Source organism: Pleuronectes platessa, chromosome 8 (genome assembly GCF_947347685.1).
Source record: "Pleuronectes platessa chromosome 8, fPlePla1.1, whole genome shotgun sequence".
Taxonomy (NCBI): domain Eukaryota; kingdom Metazoa; phylum Chordata; class Actinopteri; order Pleuronectiformes; family Pleuronectidae; genus Pleuronectes; species Pleuronectes platessa.
Genome location: NC_070633.1, coordinates 28,494,491 through 28,512,362, shown reverse-complemented (window position 1 = coordinate 28,512,362; position 17,872 = coordinate 28,494,491). Strand labels below are relative to the sequence as shown.

The following is a 17,872-nucleotide window of genomic DNA, read 5'->3' as shown; positions in this document are numbered from 1 at the left end:
GTTCTTTATGCCTCAGGCTTCGCTTGACTTCAGTTCGACTTTAATGAATTTCAATTATCACCTTTTAATCGCAGACGAGTTCTAAGACTGAAAACACGGTTCTGTGAACTCTGCTGCAACAAATGTCTTTTTTCAGAAGATTTAATCAGGATGTGTTTAAAGAGAAGACCTCTATTTCATTTGATTAATTGCTAAATCAATATCTTTTCTTTAAATAACTTTATTTGAATTTTCCTCCATTTGAAATATTATGTTTTGTGTCTTGATTGTTTTCTTTTTCTTTTAAACTGGTTCCTCTGGTTGTAAACCTGAGTTCACTGTCTCTGACCATGAAGCTGTTCTGTATCGTTCAAACAGCTTTTAAACATTTAAACCAGATTTAAAACTACGATCTCATTTCAGTCGATTCAACACGATCCAGTTTAATCGAGCTCTGTGCTCGGGAACTGGTTTTACTTACCATGTAACATTCAAATGAATTCAATTACAAACTGCCCTCAAACAACTGAGTCTTAAATAAATAATACACTTTATTATCTCATGATTCTTTTGAGTGTTTTCCACGATTCCTTGTTTCTCAGTCTCGTGTGTTGTGTGATTGTGTCGTCTTTGATTTGTCGACTGTGTTTTTGTGATTGGTCTCATTTGCAGAAAAAGATCTTGATGAAATAAAAGCAAATGAACATATTCATGCAGGAAACATGCATCACGTACATTCTCTCTCCAAGAGTGAGGGATGAGAATGAAAATGAAACCACCACCCCCCACCTCCACCACCCAGTGAAAGCACAGAGAGCGCCACATTTAAGCAACATGTTTATTGAAATAAATTCTGTTTTAAGCTGTAAAAAACAAACAGAAAACAAAACACTGTACAATTACCTCCCCCAGAGAAGGGGGGGGACATGGATAAGCATGTGCGTGATGGAGCAGAGTTGATATGAGGCCAAGGGGCTTTTAAATCCGACTCCAGTGAAGTGTGGCGCCTGCGGGTTGAAGTGTTAAAGGCTGAACATTAACCCAGCAGGACCGTTAGCAAGCTGCTAACACCAGCAGGAACTCTGCAGAACCAAGCAAACAGGAAACAGCCTGAACAGCAGCTTCATAGGAACTGTATGATAATGATGGGAATGCATACGCAGGTGTGTGTGTGTGTGTGAGTCTTTGGTTCAGCTATTCACATGAATGCAAGTTTTAAATATGCAGGGGAACAATGAAATGTCCTTGTTAATAAGCACACACACAACACACAATAATGTTGCAACATAAACAGCAGATGAAAAAGCACAAACAAAATAAAGTCTTTGACATCACATATATGTACAGATCCAACATGGCTATCGAGCCAGAACGTGATTGTCTCCATGGATTTCACAGTGCACATGACATTTTCATTTCACAGCCTCGAGTCCATCAACGTGCAGCCACAAAAAGAGCCGACGTGGCGTGAAAGCTTGTCACGATCACGCAGTTAATGGCCCCCGTCTCCAACCCCCCCCCCCCTTTTTGTACATTAAATAGAATAGAGCAAGGCACTCTGGGTAGAAAGGCAGGCGCCTGGAAAATTACCTGCCATTAATCTGTGCAAACAATTGACTTTTCAGCCCTGGTGATTGGGAACACGGCAAAATGAAGTCGTATTTCAGCCGAACTGACAGGAGGAGCAGAGGTTAAGAAATGGTTGTGTTTAGTCTTAGTGTACCTTTTCCTTCATAGTGGTTTTTTTACACCTTCTCATTCCCTTTCTTTATTTCTCTGTTCGCCGCTTGGCTCCCTGACTGAGCTGAAATTACCTTAAATTGTTCTGAACTGGATGGAAACAATCTGAAGTGCCGCTCAGCCGCTCGACTTCCCGGGCAAACAAAGCACAGGAACAATAAAACGGGTACAAAAAATAAAACTCAGGAATTCCCAGTCACTCTTTGTCACACTTCAACGAGCTGATCAGGCCGTAAAGAGGCTTTGGACTTTGAGCCAGCTCGCCAGGAGGAAAAAAAAACAAAGACGGAAAAGAAAAACACATTCAGACTTAATGAGGTTGTCAGTTTGAACCTTCCAACGGCTGAACAAAGAAACTCCAAATCCAAAACATTTGTGGCTCATAAAAACAGGAGAAACTCGGAAGCTACTTCATTTAACCCACCGTGAACAGGTGAACACAAATTAAACATGAACAGGTGAAACAAAAACAAATCAAACAAAGGATGAACATATGGAAGCTAAGGATAGACCCGCATGGGATTCACCAGATCAGCAGTGGACCCTTAATTCAGGGTCTTCGTGCATTTAATCTTTTTATCTCTTTATCTTTGTGAATACAATTTAACATCATGTGATGTAATAAACCAGGAAATCTTCATTTAACACGTTAGAACCCCCCCCCCCCCCCCGTGTTCTGGATCAGTTCATGTAGGAGGCTCTGGTTTCAAAATTCCACTCAAATGTCAGCTGATAAATATTGTTAAGCCCATATCTGGTCTATCCTTGATGAAATCCTTCATGGTGTGAGTACTGTGGTGAAAACCAAAATTTGAACAGAAAGAAATGGTGAACAAAAAAAAACCATATAAAAAATAAAAGGGGAAATGACAGTTTGGAGGCGGGTGCTGTGCAGGGGAATCAGTGCGACTTTGGTGGAAGAATATTGGCAGTGCCAAATAAGTCCCAGCATGACTACCACACCCGGTCGGTCCAATAGATGTCCCTGTTGTACATTGAACTGTTGGCGTAGTCTCCTACCTGTTTGCTGCTGTATTTGGGCGGGTTGGCCTTGTAGCTGTAATCCGAATATTGGTCGGAGCCTGTGGAGTTGTTGTCCCCTGTTCCCACAAAGGTGTTGGTGGCGGGGAGGTCCTGAACCGCCTGGTGCTTCTTGGAGGCTGAAGGCGACTGTGGCTGCAGTTGGATGGAGGGGAGGGGGGAATTGGAGCGATAGTGTCGCCCCAGATCGGGGCTTCCTGGTGGGTAGTTCAGGGGCAGGTGGATTCTGGGACTGTCGGTGACACTCTCGTTAATGAGGTTGAACTTGAGGCCTTTCTGCAGACTGGCCTCCTCCTCCTCCTCCAGGGGCTTGGCAGGTTTTGGAGCTCGACCCTTTTTGCTCTTTTTCCCCTTGCCATTTTTGGGTCCCTGCTTCGGAGCGTACAGGTCCTTGCTTTCCTTCTTGCCGGCCTGATAGCCGCTCTTTGTGTCCTTCTGCAGCCGGTGTCTAATAACCACCACGGCTACAATGACCATGATCACACCGGCGATCCCTGCCAGGCTGCCGTACAAGATGTTGCTGCGCTGAGCAAGGGCGTAGTTGGGATCTCCAGCGATGTCCCTGTCCAGAGGGGTGTAGAGGCTGTGTCCGACCAGCGCCTCGATGACGGACACATTGGACTTGGTGTCGTTGACATACACGTGGACCAGGGCCGTGGTGTGGCGTGGAGGTTTCCCTTTGTCACTGACCTTCACGACAAGTCGGTGCAGCCCATTGTGCTTTCCAGTGAATTCCTGCGCCAGTGTGATCTCCCCGCTGCTGGGCGAGATGTAGAACAGGTCAAACGGGTTTCCGCCTGTGATGGTGTAGACCAGCTCAGCATTGGGTCCAGAGTCAATATCCTCAGCCTCTACCACCTCCACCAGGGTCTCCGGTTGAGTGACAGGTGTCAAGTAAGTGTAGGTAGAGTTGGCCGGTTTGGTGACATAGGGGGCGTTATCGTTCTCATCCAGGACATTGATGGTAACTCCTACGTAAGAAGATCGAGGAGGGTCACCTCCATCCACGGCTCTCAGACGGAAGGTGTAGGTGCTCTCCTTCTCGCGGTCAAAAGAGATGCTGGACAGGATGGTTCCGGTGCCATTCTGGATGACAAACTTCCCGTTGTCCGGTTCCACAAACAGCCTGACTCGGGCGTTTTTACCTTTATCAGCATCAGTGACGGTCACCACGCCGACAGGGTTGAGCGGAGCCATGTTCTCGATGACGGAGAAGCTGTAGCCGCTCAGCATGAATTTGGGGTCGTTGTCGTTGCGGTCCAGGACATTAATCACCACCGTAGCAGTGCCAGTTTTGCTTGGAACCCCCTTGTCGGCGGCTGCCACACGGAACTCATAGCGCTCGGTATCCTCCCGATCCAACAGGTTCCTCACACGCAGCTCCCCTGTGTCGGAGTCGATCTCAAAGAGCCTGGTGGCTGAGTGCTCGATGATGCTATAGGCCAGTTCTGCGTTGGTGCCACTGTCTGCGTCCGTTGCCACGACATCCAGAACTTTATCACCTGGTTGATTTCCCTCCGGAAAGTCCACCTCGAGCATCGCAGGGGAAAAGTTGGGCGTGTTGTCGTTCACGTCAGTGACCTGGACTTTGAGGGAGTTGGTGCTGGACAGGGCGGGGTTCCCAGAATCCACAGCGACAATTTCAATTCTGTATTCCTTTACACGCTCATAATCCAGCGGGGTAGTTGTCTGCAGGAAGTACTTCCTCTTCCGATCGTTGGCGGACTCACTTGCAGGTCGGAGCTGGAATGGGACGTCACCGGCAACTACACAAGTAACCACAGCATTCTCCCCCTCGTCACGGTCTGACACCTGGACCAACGCCACCGGGGTGCCGATGGGCATGTCCTCAGAGATGTTGGCCACACCGTCTTGATGCGTCACCAAGCCAATGCCACGGATCTCGATCGCTGGTGCGTTGTCATTGTGATCCCTGACGTTGATGGTCACCAGGACCTTGGAGTACTTGGAGTTGGGCCCACGATCTCTCGCACCCACAAAGAACTTGAGGAAACTCTCGTCCTCGCGGTCCACTAGGCCTTTGACGTATATGATTCCAGTGGAGCGGTCGATGCGCAGAAGCCTCTGAACGGTCTCTGACGCCTGATGGAGGCTGTAGTCGATATCTCCGTTGAGGCCGGTGTCTGCATCATTGGCTCTGACCTACAGGGGCGAGAAGAGAGGGTTACTTAAAACCATTGTCCTGGTTCCTCTGAGAAATCATCACAGCGAATATACGTTCATGAGCCAGTTTCAAACGTGCATCATACTTCAAGTCTTATTTGACCGATTCCTGTCAGTTCTAAGTCAAAAGTGATGTTTGAGAAGCAGCCTGAACATCCTTGGTTAAATCGGTTTTACTATTTATTCTCTCAGAGTCAAAATCATAACTAAAGCAGCTCATCACAACCCTTAGCATGTTCTCTGTCATGTGTGACACATAACAGACGATCGAAGCTGAGTGCAAACACCCACACAGCAACATGTAACGGCCAAGCAGCGGCTCAGGGGCAGCTGCCGGGCAGACGAGTTAATGTTCCACCCGTTATGAAGACGGCTCCTCGGGGCCCGTTAGGACGGAGCAGCACCGGCCACGGTCCGGCCTCACACGCCCACACCCAAAGTAAATGGAGGTAATTAGTGGATTAGGTGGGATGAGCAGCACAATGTCACTTAGGAGCTGATCATTAAGACGCCTTCTTATCTACACATCTAATACTTTTTAATTGCGTTCATTCAACACCTCGGCTGCTGTGAGGAAATGTAGGTCAGCGTGTAACTTCAAATGAACTAGTTGTTGAACAGCTGATTTAAATGTCCCAGGTGCTGCTGGTTCAGCTCTTCCTTCACCTGGGACTCTCAGTAATGTGATGAGGGCATTTAGAGTTTACTCCTCTGAAGCAGAACTGGATCCGAGCCAGGTTTCCACTCAGCAGAATCATCTCCTAAAATGTAAGTCCTCAAAATATTGGTTTCTTGAAAAACCTGAATGTGCCATGGGGGGGGGGGGGGGGGATATTCTGGGCTTATTTACACAAACATTAAAACTGCTGTTATCTGGGCCAAGGACACAGAACTCTACTATAAACCCAAGTGACCATGCCAAAGATTTATAAAGGAAAACTTGAATTACTTATTTGCTTTTGTTTGCCAAGAATTAGACAAGAAGATTAAAACCTCTTATATCTGACCATGGATACACTGCATAGAGTCACTGTGTGGTTAGCTTAGCTTAGCATAAAGACTGGAGACACAGGTAAACTGTTAGCCTGGGTTTCCTTTAAAGCTTAATAATTAAGATGACTTATCATGTGAGATTTTCACAAACCCAAAATTTGATGATATTACATTTTAGCTTTTGTATTAAATAAAAAAATATGATTTAACAAACAGCTCAATGTGTTTAGATGATATTTATCTGATATAACTGATTAATTGATAAACGTCATAATAACTTTAATTAATAAAAACAAATATATTCTGTAGCTCTTTACTTTATGCTAAGCTAAGCTAACCTGGCTGTTGGCAGTTGCCTGATATTTGCCATTTAGTCATGAAATTGTGCTTTTCTCAGCAAGAAGCAAAAAAAATCTCTGAAAATATCAACCTCCTTATTTAAGAATCCAAATATCCACTGAAGTGAAGTGGAGCATCACGGGGACAGAGAACGTGACGCTGTCCTCGTGGGACATGAAGACTTTAAATGAGCGTTTGAGGAGGAAGTCAGAGTTTAAGCGGTTAAACAGCCGGCAGAGGATTGGACGGACTTTACAGACTCCAGCTCACGGTGCTGTCACATAATAAATATCTGGTTTCCTGCCTGCTCAGGATCACAGAGGGTGACAGAGCGTGGACGGCGCCCGGGGGGGCGAGCGTGGAAGCCACTGATCCGGGTCAGAGAGGTTGAGGTTAAAGAAAGCATTACAGCGAAATTATAATTTCTGCTGCCCATTGATTTCCTTTCCTCCGGTCGCGGCTTGGAGTCGCGGACATCACCGGACAGCGGTGAATTATTGACAGCTTCGGAGAATTGTGCATTGAGCAGCTGGAGCCGGGGTCGCTGTGATGAAGCTGGAGCGTCACTGGCGGCTCTCCAGGTCCAAAGTACAGCAAATATTAACTGTTAACAGAGACCCACCGGTTTCTTCCATCCTCAGACCAGAGGCCTGCAAGTTCTGAGCTCATTCAATTCAGCAAACCTCTAATCTCTCTTCTGCTCCGATGGTAAATCACATGAAACCATCTCTTTCTTTCCTTTTGGTTTATTCCTCAACAAACAGCTTCAGACTTTCTGCAGAGGGACAATCTATCACCGTTAACTTCCTGTCGGCCTCATTGTTGACTAAATTACATCATCATTACTTGGTAGCTCAGCGTGGACTCTGCGTTTGGGCTGTCAACAAAATATTGAATGTGTTCATCGTCTTTTTGGGGAATTAATCACGAGCGATGACAGTCAGAAGAGGCTCTGGTCCTTAACGAGCTCGAGACACGAGGAGACCAGGCGTCTGAAAGAGGGTCAAAAACAATGTGATGGATTTTTCCGATCGTCTGATCCATTAATCAACGAAAACGTGAGATCATCGGCCAATTAGAGGCCAAGAAAACTTTTATCTCGTGAACACAATCGAACTTAATCTGCCAAATCAGAGCAGATTCAGATATTTCTTTGTCTTTGATTCAGAATCAGACCCACGTCGTCCCAGTGAACAGACACGTTAAGTTTTAAGTGTTAAACCAATTCAATAAAACATCACAGTGTTTATCGTGGACTTTAACTTTTGTTGTTGCATCTTTAATCGAATAAATATTTAATTTGAATAAAAACTCTTTAACCTAACTCCACTTACAAGCTTTTAATGGAGCTTTCAACTTTGGTCGCTGCTAATTTGGTCATGAATATTTAAAGAGGAAAAAAAAAAATTAACTCAAGGTCCACTTGCAAATCGACTGAGCAGAAAAAGCTTCCTCATCCGCTAATGAAGGTCATGAAAGACTTTGAAAGCTTCTAAAAACATTAATTTATACAAGCAAAAGTTTAAGAAGAACATAAAAAGCAAGTGAAGTGAGTTGAAGTGATTTAAAGCACTTCACTTTAAGTTTTTCATTATTTATAAGGTAACAAAGTGACGAGCAGCTGGAAGGTCGAAAATCTGATTTTTCAGAATATGTAAAACGAGTCTCCTTCACAGAGCGAATCAACAGACAGAGATTTACACGTCTGCGCCGCTATTGGACGATTTAAGCAGGTCGGGGTCGTCAGTCAGCGACGTCCCGCCCCCGTCCTCAGAACACACGCTAGGTGAATCTGCAGCTCTCTGAAATGCAATGAGCCACATCCTGAGCAATAATACCAATAAGCCCCGTGGATAATCTCATGACTGACTCAGATTAAGTCCTGCACGGTTCACTGGAGCTGGCCGCGCTCGGCCGGGGAAGCGAGCAGCTGACACGGCGCGGTGGGTGTTTTGGTTTTGTTTGTTTTGCCGCTGAACCAAACGGAACCTTCCCGCTCGGCTCGGCCGGCGGCCACATCACGTAGCGCCACCCGCGCCAAGAGCTCAGAGGTGAAGTTGAATCAGTGGTTAATGTGTGACTACACAGGGCGATCCCACGCCCTGCTTCACCTCGGCTGCACCATCTGTCCGTACGGACCATTGAGCAGCGTGTCATGTGCTCAGCGTCCCAGAGGCTCCAGTGAAACGCTCAGTGGACACGAGTTAGAGTCCGGATTCACCAACGTGAACACAACTCACTTTCTTAAACTTTAAAGAGTTTCATTTGAGAACAGAGACACGTGGTGACGATGAAGACTGTTCAGTAAACTGTTGCTCAACTGGTTCCAGGTCTGAACTTTAGTCCTCCCATTAAAAACCACTGGTAGAGATATTCTCCACTGAAACTCCCCTTTAAGGGATAAAACACAATAATCTGTTTCATCCTCATCGATCAACTTCAGCAATAAAAACTTCAATAAATAAAACAGCAGGTTGAACATTAGTTCAGAAAAGATAAAAAGATTTAGACCTGAGACGATGACTAAGTTTAAATTTCTCTAAAAAAGTGTTAACAGAATTACCAACGTTTATAAAAATGTTAATTTATGTTTTGTTGAATGTGTGTTGTTCAAGTTATTTTCATCGTTGTTTTCCTCAGTGAAACTTTGCTGTAATCTGCTTCAGTGAATCACGATGTATTTCATAAGTCACGTGCACACGTCTCATCTCTAAAGTCAGAATCACGCTAACATCACACTTTATAAATGTGTTTACACTGCATCGGCTCGAAAAGGGTTAAAGGTCAAAGTCTTGTGGTTAAATTAATGCAGGAAACATTGATTCTGAAAAGCTGCAAATCTGAACTTTCAGAAACTGCAACCTGCGACTTTCTGGTTATTCTGCTTAATAAGAGAACTTAAATGATCAATGAAATATTAATAACTTATAATAATGAATCCATGAATCGCCTGTTGCAGGTCACAGGCACACAGAGGAGAAACCTAAGAGCAGAGGGTGTGTGAGGTGTTCACCGACCTGCAGCACCGAGTGACCCAGCAGGCTGTTCTCCGGGAGCTCGGCCTCGTAGTGACTCCTCTCAAACTTGGGCACGTTGTCGTTCTGGTCGGTGACGGTGACCCGCAGCAGGGCGCTGCTCGCCCTCGCCGGCTTCCCCCCGTCCACCACCCGGATGTTCAGGTCGTACGAGTCCTTCTTCTCACGATCCAGGACGCCCATGACCACCAGCTGCGGCAGCTTCTCGTCCGAGTCCACGGCGACCTGCAGGGCGAAGAGCTGGTCGGCGTCGGGCCCGGTGGTCAGCGTGTACTCGCCCACGCCGTTGGCGCCTGAGTCCCTGTCGCTGGCCATGGGGATGGCGAAGAGGGCGCCGATGTGCGTGTTCTCGGGGATGGAGAGGGAGAGGATGGGCGAGGAGAACTGCGGCGTGTTGTCGTTGATGTCCAGCACCTCGATGCGGCCTTCGATCAGCCGTGGCCCCATGCCGAGGCCCTTCACCATGTCGGTGATCGACACCTCGAACTCCAGGAAACACTTGTCGCCCTCAAACAGGTTGCGGCAGTCATGCAGCGTCTCTCGGTCGATGGGGATCTCCGTGGTGTAGATGTCGCCGGTCTTTCCTTCCACCCGCAGATAGGGCGTGCCGACCTCCAGCTTGTAGAGGTGGCCGACGTCGGGGAGGCCGCGGTCTGACGCCAAGCTGCCGATCAGCGTGTTGGGCGGCTGCTCCTCAGAAACTCGATAAAGGATGTCGCTGGACGCAGCGTCACAGGAAACCAGCAGGACGACCGCCAGCAACATGGGAACCTCCCACCTCAGCGCCGCCATGTCTCCACGGGACAGCACCGCTCTGAAAGAGACAGACGGAGGAGACACATGAATTAGTCTCATTTGATCTACAAATTTTGGAATATGCATCTCAGATATGTTCCACATCACTTCCTCTACTTTTGCATTTAGTTGCCAATTACATTCCAAAGTCCACAAAGTCAAGAGACGTCCACATGATGCATATTTCACTGTGTGTCCACGTCCAGAGGTTTGAGGTCTTTCTATCTGTGCAGATGATCAGAGCAGTAACAACCACGTTTATCCAAAGTTCATCAAATTGTTTGAATGACTGAAACACAAACGTGCACCCGGAGCACGAGGCTCAGTCCACTGATCCTTCTGGAGAGAATCAGGTCACCACAGACTCTTCAGACTAACGACTGTTTGGCTGCTGAAGTTTCCGTCACAGAAACAACATCTAAGGTCTCGATCGTTGTCGTACACCCATAAGGTTTGTGTTTGTGCGTCAGTGGCAGCGCCCACTTTCCTCAAATAAAACCACACACAGGAAACATCTGTGCATTACTGCTGCTACTCGAAAAAGCTTTGAGATCTGATGTCAAAGAAATTCATCTTCTGTAAATTTAGTGTTGTAACGAGTTAATTAACTCAAGAGGCTGTTTGCAACTAAGAAGAACTCAAATTTAAGATTTTTTAAGTGTTGAAAAGTGTGAAAAATAAAGATTGTGATCTGCTTCAACATCATTTAAGAAGTAAATCCTGACATTTAACCACAGTAACATTATCACATTGTTATGTTTTGTTTTCTCATTCACGTTCATTTAAGGCCCCGAAGTGATTGAGAGTTTTTCAGACTTTTCTTGTCTCCCTGAAGAAAACCTTTCTCTGCGCTGATCAGATCGGATCCTGAGATCGAAGCTCAGAGATTTACTGACAAACCGAGTCTTCACCGGACGTCTGGTGTTCGTGAAGCTTCGTCTGAGCCTCCACACTCTCACTCTTTCTTCCTCTTCACCTCTATCTCACTTCTCTCACTTCCCTCCCTACGCCGGGCTGCAGGTCGGCGGGGTTAATCTGGAGAGAGCTTTCTCTCCTTCTCTCTCTCTCTCTCTCCTCGCGTCCTTGATTTGAGGAGGAACACACACACAGACACACAGAAAAACAACATGGATCAGCATGCTGAGCAGGAAGTGTTGATGCTCTCCTCCTCCTCATCCTCTGACTGCTGCAACACTGAGTTTACTGTGTGTGTGTGTGTGTGTGTGTGTGTGTGTGTGTGTGTGTGTGTGTGTGTCTGTGTGTGTGTGGGAGTAAAGTCTTGTATTTTCTGGGACTATTATCAGAAACACGAACGTGGAGCCTTGTGAAGCGAATCAACAATCTGAGCCGTGCTTCCCGTTCACAAAGTGAAGTCGTGTTAATAAAGTTAATTTAATGTCAACGACCTTTCACGCATCACAACATCGCGTCAACTCGTCTTTACACAGAAAAACACAGAGCGAGCGTCGAGGGGACATCAGCTCACATCCCTTCCTTCAACAAGGACAGAGTGAGGACGAAGAACGAGTCGGAACTTTAACAACTTTAAAACACAAAGAAATACAACAACACAAAACCTGCTGAGACGTCTGGAAACTTCTCGACTTGTTTGACCAACAGATCTCCACAATCGCAGTTTATCTCCTATATAAAAAATGTATATCCAATTTAAAACGGCTACAACATTTATTGGATATGGAAATGGTGTCTGATTAATTAGCAGTGAGTCGATTTAAAATGTTTTAACTGTGCTTGTATTTTGGATTCTTTGGTTAATTTGTCTTTATGTCAAAGAATCAAAAGTTTCCACGGATTCAAACTTCGTCCAAACAACAACAAACTGATTCAGTTTAAAATGATAGAAAACGAAGAGAAGCTGAAAACAACTGAGGTTAAAAGCAGCAACTGTTGCTTTTGTGCGTTTGTTCGACACAAGTGTCGACTGCTCTGCACCCTGCTGTGACACACACACACAAACACACATCTAATTACCCCTGTATGACTGTGAATGAGTGTGTGTGTGAGGGAGGGGGGGTGGGGGGGTTTAACTGTGTTTGCAAGTGTGAATGTGCATGTGAATACCCCAGTGTGTGTTTAAGTGTGTGTGTTTCTTTTCTCACATTTTTCTCTGGAGCTGCCAAATACCCTCGAACCGCCGACCTCTGACCCCTGAGCCCATTTCACACGTCTCCATGGACACGGAGCCAAACTGAGCGAGTTGTGTGAAAGTGTTGATTTGTGTAATTTGTTTGTGTCGTCTCGGTTGTGATGAAGCTGCTTTGACACCAAATGTACATTTTAAAATTAGAATTTAAGTCACGTTGTATTAGGTGTAATCAGATATTTGATGTTTTATGTGATTCTAATTAAAAACTTTACTTTAAATTGTCCACTGAGCTTATAAACATGTTATAAACATGTACTAACAGGTTTATAACAACAGTCTTTACGGGAGAAGTTATAACTGTGGAAAAAAGGAAGAATATCTACTTGCAACCATTTAACTGTTTATTAAAGACCATATATACACTGATTATAAGTTATGTTACAATGGAAAAGGCCCTGATGCGACTTTAAACTCTAAATAAATGTGATTTGACAGATGTTCCAGGTCAACAGTGACTGTTGGTGATAAATGTCAGTTTCCGGGTTTAACTGTGACCTCGTGTTTCTCCTGCAGGTGAATATTAATCAGTTAAACCTGTTCAAATCGATCTGAAACAAAAACACTCGATAACGCACAGTGGCGAGAGTTAAGAAAGAGTTTCTTAGTTAGAAATCTGTTGGATCAACATGTTTTAAGTGTTTAATTCGTGAGAACTGGTAAAAAAAAGTCATGTTTAGAATCTTGACTGCTGGTTTCAGTGTGATCACGTGATCCGTGTTGAGCTGAAACATGTGCACTCGCGTCTTTATAAAAAGAAAAGCATTCTGGGTCGTGAGAGTTTTGGGGTCTAAATAAATCTCAGGGTCAAACGTCAAGAGAGAGAGAGAGAAGAATCAAAGTGCAGCGAGTTCCTGTTTGTTGATGAACACATGTTGATATGTGTGTTCACATGTACTGATTGCTGTGTGTGTGTGTGTGTGTGTCTGTGTGAGTGTGTGTGCGTTGAGTTGTCTCCTCGGGGACGGTGCCGGGTGAGCCAGAGATCGTCCAGCTCGTCCTTTTTCCCACAGTCCGAAACTTTCTCACCAACCCACCAACCAGCTTGTGTGAGTGTGCACGTGCATGTATGTGTGCACGGCCGGCCTTCTGTGTGTGTTTGTGTTTGTGTGTTACATTACAAAGACACAGGAATGGGCTTGGGGGGGAGGGGGGGGGGGGGGACAGTAACGTGCCTCTTTGTGATGCCGAGCAGCGACGGCCTGAGTCGCTGTGTCGGCAGCTGGAGCGGGCGAGAGACACAGCGTCACAATGGAGGACAGAGGGAGAGAGAGAGGGCGAGAGACACAGCCTCACAATGGGGGACAGGGGGAGAGAGAGAGGGCGAGAGACACAGCCTCACAATGGGGGACAGGGGGAGAGAGAGAGGGCGAGAGACACAGCCTCACAATGGGGGACAGGGGGAGAGAGAGAGGGCGTGTGCAGTCTCCATCACAAAGCAGCTGAACGGGCCAGTTACCTCCCAGTGTGTTTTCCCAGTATTGACATGCAGAGTGTGTGTTTGCATGTTAATGTCCCGGAGCTCCAGCACTGTACATTACATTAGGTCACATTACATGAGGCCGAGTCTCAGACACACTAAGCTCCTGCTGAATAAAACATCTGCTGACATCAGCTCCTCGTTCGTTTGCAATTCTCTCTGCAGAAAATCTGATATTTTTGTCTAAAAAACACTTTAGATCAAATAAATCATCAGGAAATTAGATGAAGAACAAACCGTCCGATCGACTTCATGTTAAACTGACTGTGGCTTATTCAAATGAAAGTTATTGATTTATCTGATGTGTCGACTCATTTCTCAAGCGATTTGATCAAATGTCTGAAAATGGAATCGAACCTCCTCCGTCTTTTTACCAGAGACGATGCGTTCAAGTGTCTTCACAAAAACCAGAGGAATGTTATCAATGGTTATTTAAAACTAATAAAACCAGCTGATATCCACATTTGGAACCAGAGGTGAAGAAGAAACCAGCATTTTGATAAAAAAAACATCAATTGATTATTGAGACTGTTAATAAACCATTAATAAATCAATACTGACACGAGCAGCTCGATCAAATCTGTGAGTTCTGATCCAAACACTGAGTTTTGTACAGCTACACATCATCAGAGGACATTAACACAACCACACTGCTGTAAACAACTGTAAATCATACCACATATTAATAAACCAGCTTATGTTCACAGCTGCTTGTGATATAAATAAAATCTTCTGCCACGTGTAATTCAATTTTGGGTTATTAATATAAACAGAATAGTGTTAAATAGACAAAACAACCAGATCCACTTAATTAAATGAGCTACAAATCAAGACTCGGAATATTGATGCAAAAAATAATCCTGTGAATCAAATCACTTCTGTGGAGGCTGTTATGAAATCTGATTACAGACGATCGGCTGATGAATTTCACGTCTCCGGTGTAAATATATCGAAATGAGAAGAAATTAAAACTCACTGTAGGAAATGTTCCAGAGAACCGGGCGCTGAACCACTGACCTGCAGATCCTTCCACTGGGCCCAGTTAACGATGGCAGGAGCAGCTGAACTTCTCCACACTGAGCTGAACCAGTGACTAACACAAGTAAACACCAGCTGATAGACTACAGCCTGCCCCCCCCCTCAAATCAAATAGCCTTCGTCTCCATAACAAAGAGCCTCATTGGCCGCCTCACCACGGCCCCGCCCCCCCAGCACTGCCACGTGTGTCCTGCAGGTCAGATCTAAACCAACTGGACCTTTACTGGTGGAAGCTGAACTGGTTTCGACCGTGTTCATCTGAACTCGTCAGGAGTTCAAGGTTTCACTCCACAGGTCAGTTTCAGACTTTGACTCCTTCAGACCAACCGGTTGGTTGTTAGCTGCAACACGTGATTTCAGGTTTAACCTAAAGTTCAAGAGTCCGGAGACGAGTCGACAACTTCTCTGCTACACAAAAAACACTGAGAGGGAACAAGTCGGCTAACGAGACCTCGTCTCTGAGGACGTGAAAACACACAACGTCCGAGGAACGTTCCCTGAAGCCTCCCAGTGAAAAGCCTGGAAGCTTCCCAGTGAGTGAGTGGACGTGTTGACAGACTGGAAACTTCTTCTCACTGGTGTCAGTCTGCTGCTGGTCTTCATCTGATCTCATTAATAAATGAAATCCATCTTCACAAAATCCAGTGAAACCAAGTGTGTTACACAAAAGGTGGAACGATCACTTAGTGTCACGTTTAATTCCAGTAATGACACAGGAACCATCATCAGACCAACTTCAAACCATTAACGTCTGACAACGCTTCTGAGGAATCTGGCAACACAACGCCCGCTTCCACATCACAAACCACTTCCTGTGTGTTTGTGTCGAGTCTCACAGGTGTGTGTTTCACACCCGAGTGTGTGTGTTCAGCAGACAACACACAGCATAAAACTACAATAACCTGAATGTCAAGGGCTCCGTGCTCACACATAACTACACACTGCTTGAATTAAATATCACACACACACACACACACACACACACACACACACACACACACACACACACACACACACACACACACACACAGAAAAATCAAAAGATGCTTTGATGTTTTCAGATCTCAGATGGAGAGGATGTTTATGAGGTGAGCTCTCTGGACAGTCCACTGTGTGTGTCCGTGTGTGTGCGTTTGAGTGAGTGTGTGAGTTTGTGTGTGTGGTCCCTTCGCAGCACAAAGGGGATTACTCTATTCACTACCATTGTCTGATCCAGATTAACACACACAAACACACATGTACACAAAAACACACATCCTCCCTATTCAGATGCAGCAGCCAAGTCGTTTGGCCTCCTGACACCACCTGTGCGTGTGTGTGTGTGTGTCTGTGTGTCTGTGTCTGTGTGTGTGTGTGTTTGCTTTTGTTTTGTCTCACGTCTTGTTTCAACCGATGCCAGAGATCAGAACACGATAATCCTACGAATCGGACGTTTGAATTTCACATGAAAACCTCGGACGTCATCAACCGCCGCTCGTCACGTTTGGTTCAGTTTTAAAACAACAAAAATCTCCTTCCAGATAAAAGTGTGAGCTCGAGTTCAAACCTCAGACTGTAAATAAAGATGGAAGACAAAGAATCTCCATTCCCCCCCTGGTGGCCGTCCGCAGTATCGGCCTTAAACCTCCATGTTAGCAGACGGGCCATGACCAAACTAGAAAATCAAGGAAGATGTTGAATACATTTTTCTACCATTCGTGGAGACGTGGGAGGAAGAGGAGACGTGAATCTCCCTGGACACACCTGAGCCTCTGCACACAGGTCACATTGTTAGTGTGTCCACGCCTTGTGTAGATGTGTGTGTCACTGTGTCTGTGTCACTGTCTCTGTCACTGTGTGCGTGAAACGTGACACTGGAGCGGGCCACTTCACTGTCACACTCAAAACGTCGGATTAAATAACGTTGACTCACTGGTTTTTATGGTTTCATGACAGGTTTCGATGCCATTGTCTCCTTAGTGCTGCTCGGAGGCACCGAGGCAGGAAATCTGGTTCAGGGATCAAACGCGTGACCTTTTAGTGACAGGATGTGCAGTCGAACCGCTGATCCACACACACACTCCCACTCGCTGATCCTCCAGCAGCAGCAAAGGGGGATTAATGGAGTGGATGGCAGATGAACAGCCGGCTGGTGGGAAGCAAAGATCAGGCTTCATCAAAACGCTTTAAATCCACGGCAACATATTTATTCCACATGTCCGACGACGGCACGAGAACAAAACACTCGACCGCGGTTTCACCGAGTTCGAGGAGGAAACATGCAAATCAAACTTAAACTCTTTAGATTCATATGAAGGAAAACACGATGGAGTAGATTCAGGTTTCTGTGTTTGGTTCAATTTTTAGATTTAAACTTTCTGAGGCCGACATATAATTATAAATTAAATCATCAATAATTGTTTTAAACATAATTTTCCAGAATCAGGATTTTTTTATTTCGCATTTAAAAATTAAACATGTTGTATAACATATAAAAGCTTGATTTAAAGAATTAAGTTGAACTTATTTTATTCATCTAAATATAAAATATAAAGAACGGAGCAGCGACAACTGCTCAATTAATCGATTAGTTTCACTGATCGATTACTTTGATATATAAATAAACACTTTTCATGTTTGTTTAGTAAAATGGTTAAAGAATGTAATTTGCTGATTTAAATGACAACAGCTAATTTACAATATTTAGGTTTGGGACCGTTAATCGGACAAATCACCGATCGGTTGATAAGTAATAAAGAATTTTGAATCTATTTAAATAATCTATTTTGAAAATAATACATTTTACTCATTTAAAAAACACAACGATCGTGATATTTGAGGGTCTCTTGCTCTTTTCTGTCATTTTTGTCACAATGAATTTCACAACTTTGAATATTTCCACTATTTTCTTGACGATTAACCAAAAACAAAAAGCGTCAAATTGCTCAGAAATATTAATAATGAGGAGCTGCAGCCTCGTGGCTGTGAGAGCCCCCCCCCCCACGCGGCCGCTTCCATCTCACAGCTGCTCGAGCTTCGTCGGCTGAGTTTCTGTTTCCCGTGCAGTCGTGTGAAATGAGCGAGTTCCACGACCGTCAAACTGAT

At 45.2% G+C, this 17,872-nt stretch overlaps 1 protein-coding gene across 1 annotated transcript in view; it reads right to left on the bottom strand.

Annotated features, from left to right (window-relative positions):
• LOC128445766 (protocadherin-1) overlaps nucleotides 1-10,656 on the bottom strand; it is a 135,829-nt gene extending 125,173 nt beyond the window's left edge. Inside the window, exons 1-3 of the mRNA XM_053428601.1 lie at nucleotides 10,247-10,656; nucleotides 9,294-10,125; nucleotides 2,740-4,923 (exon numbers count right to left, since the gene is read on the bottom strand). Coding sequence (XP_053284576.1) covers nucleotides 2,740-4,923; nucleotides 9,294-10,125; nucleotides 10,247-10,281 — 3,051 coding nt within the window. The 5' untranslated portion in view covers nucleotides 10,282-10,656. The remainder of the gene's footprint in view (nucleotides 1-2,739; nucleotides 4,924-9,293; nucleotides 10,126-10,246) is intronic.
• Nucleotides 10,657-17,872: the final 7,216 nt, after the last annotated feature.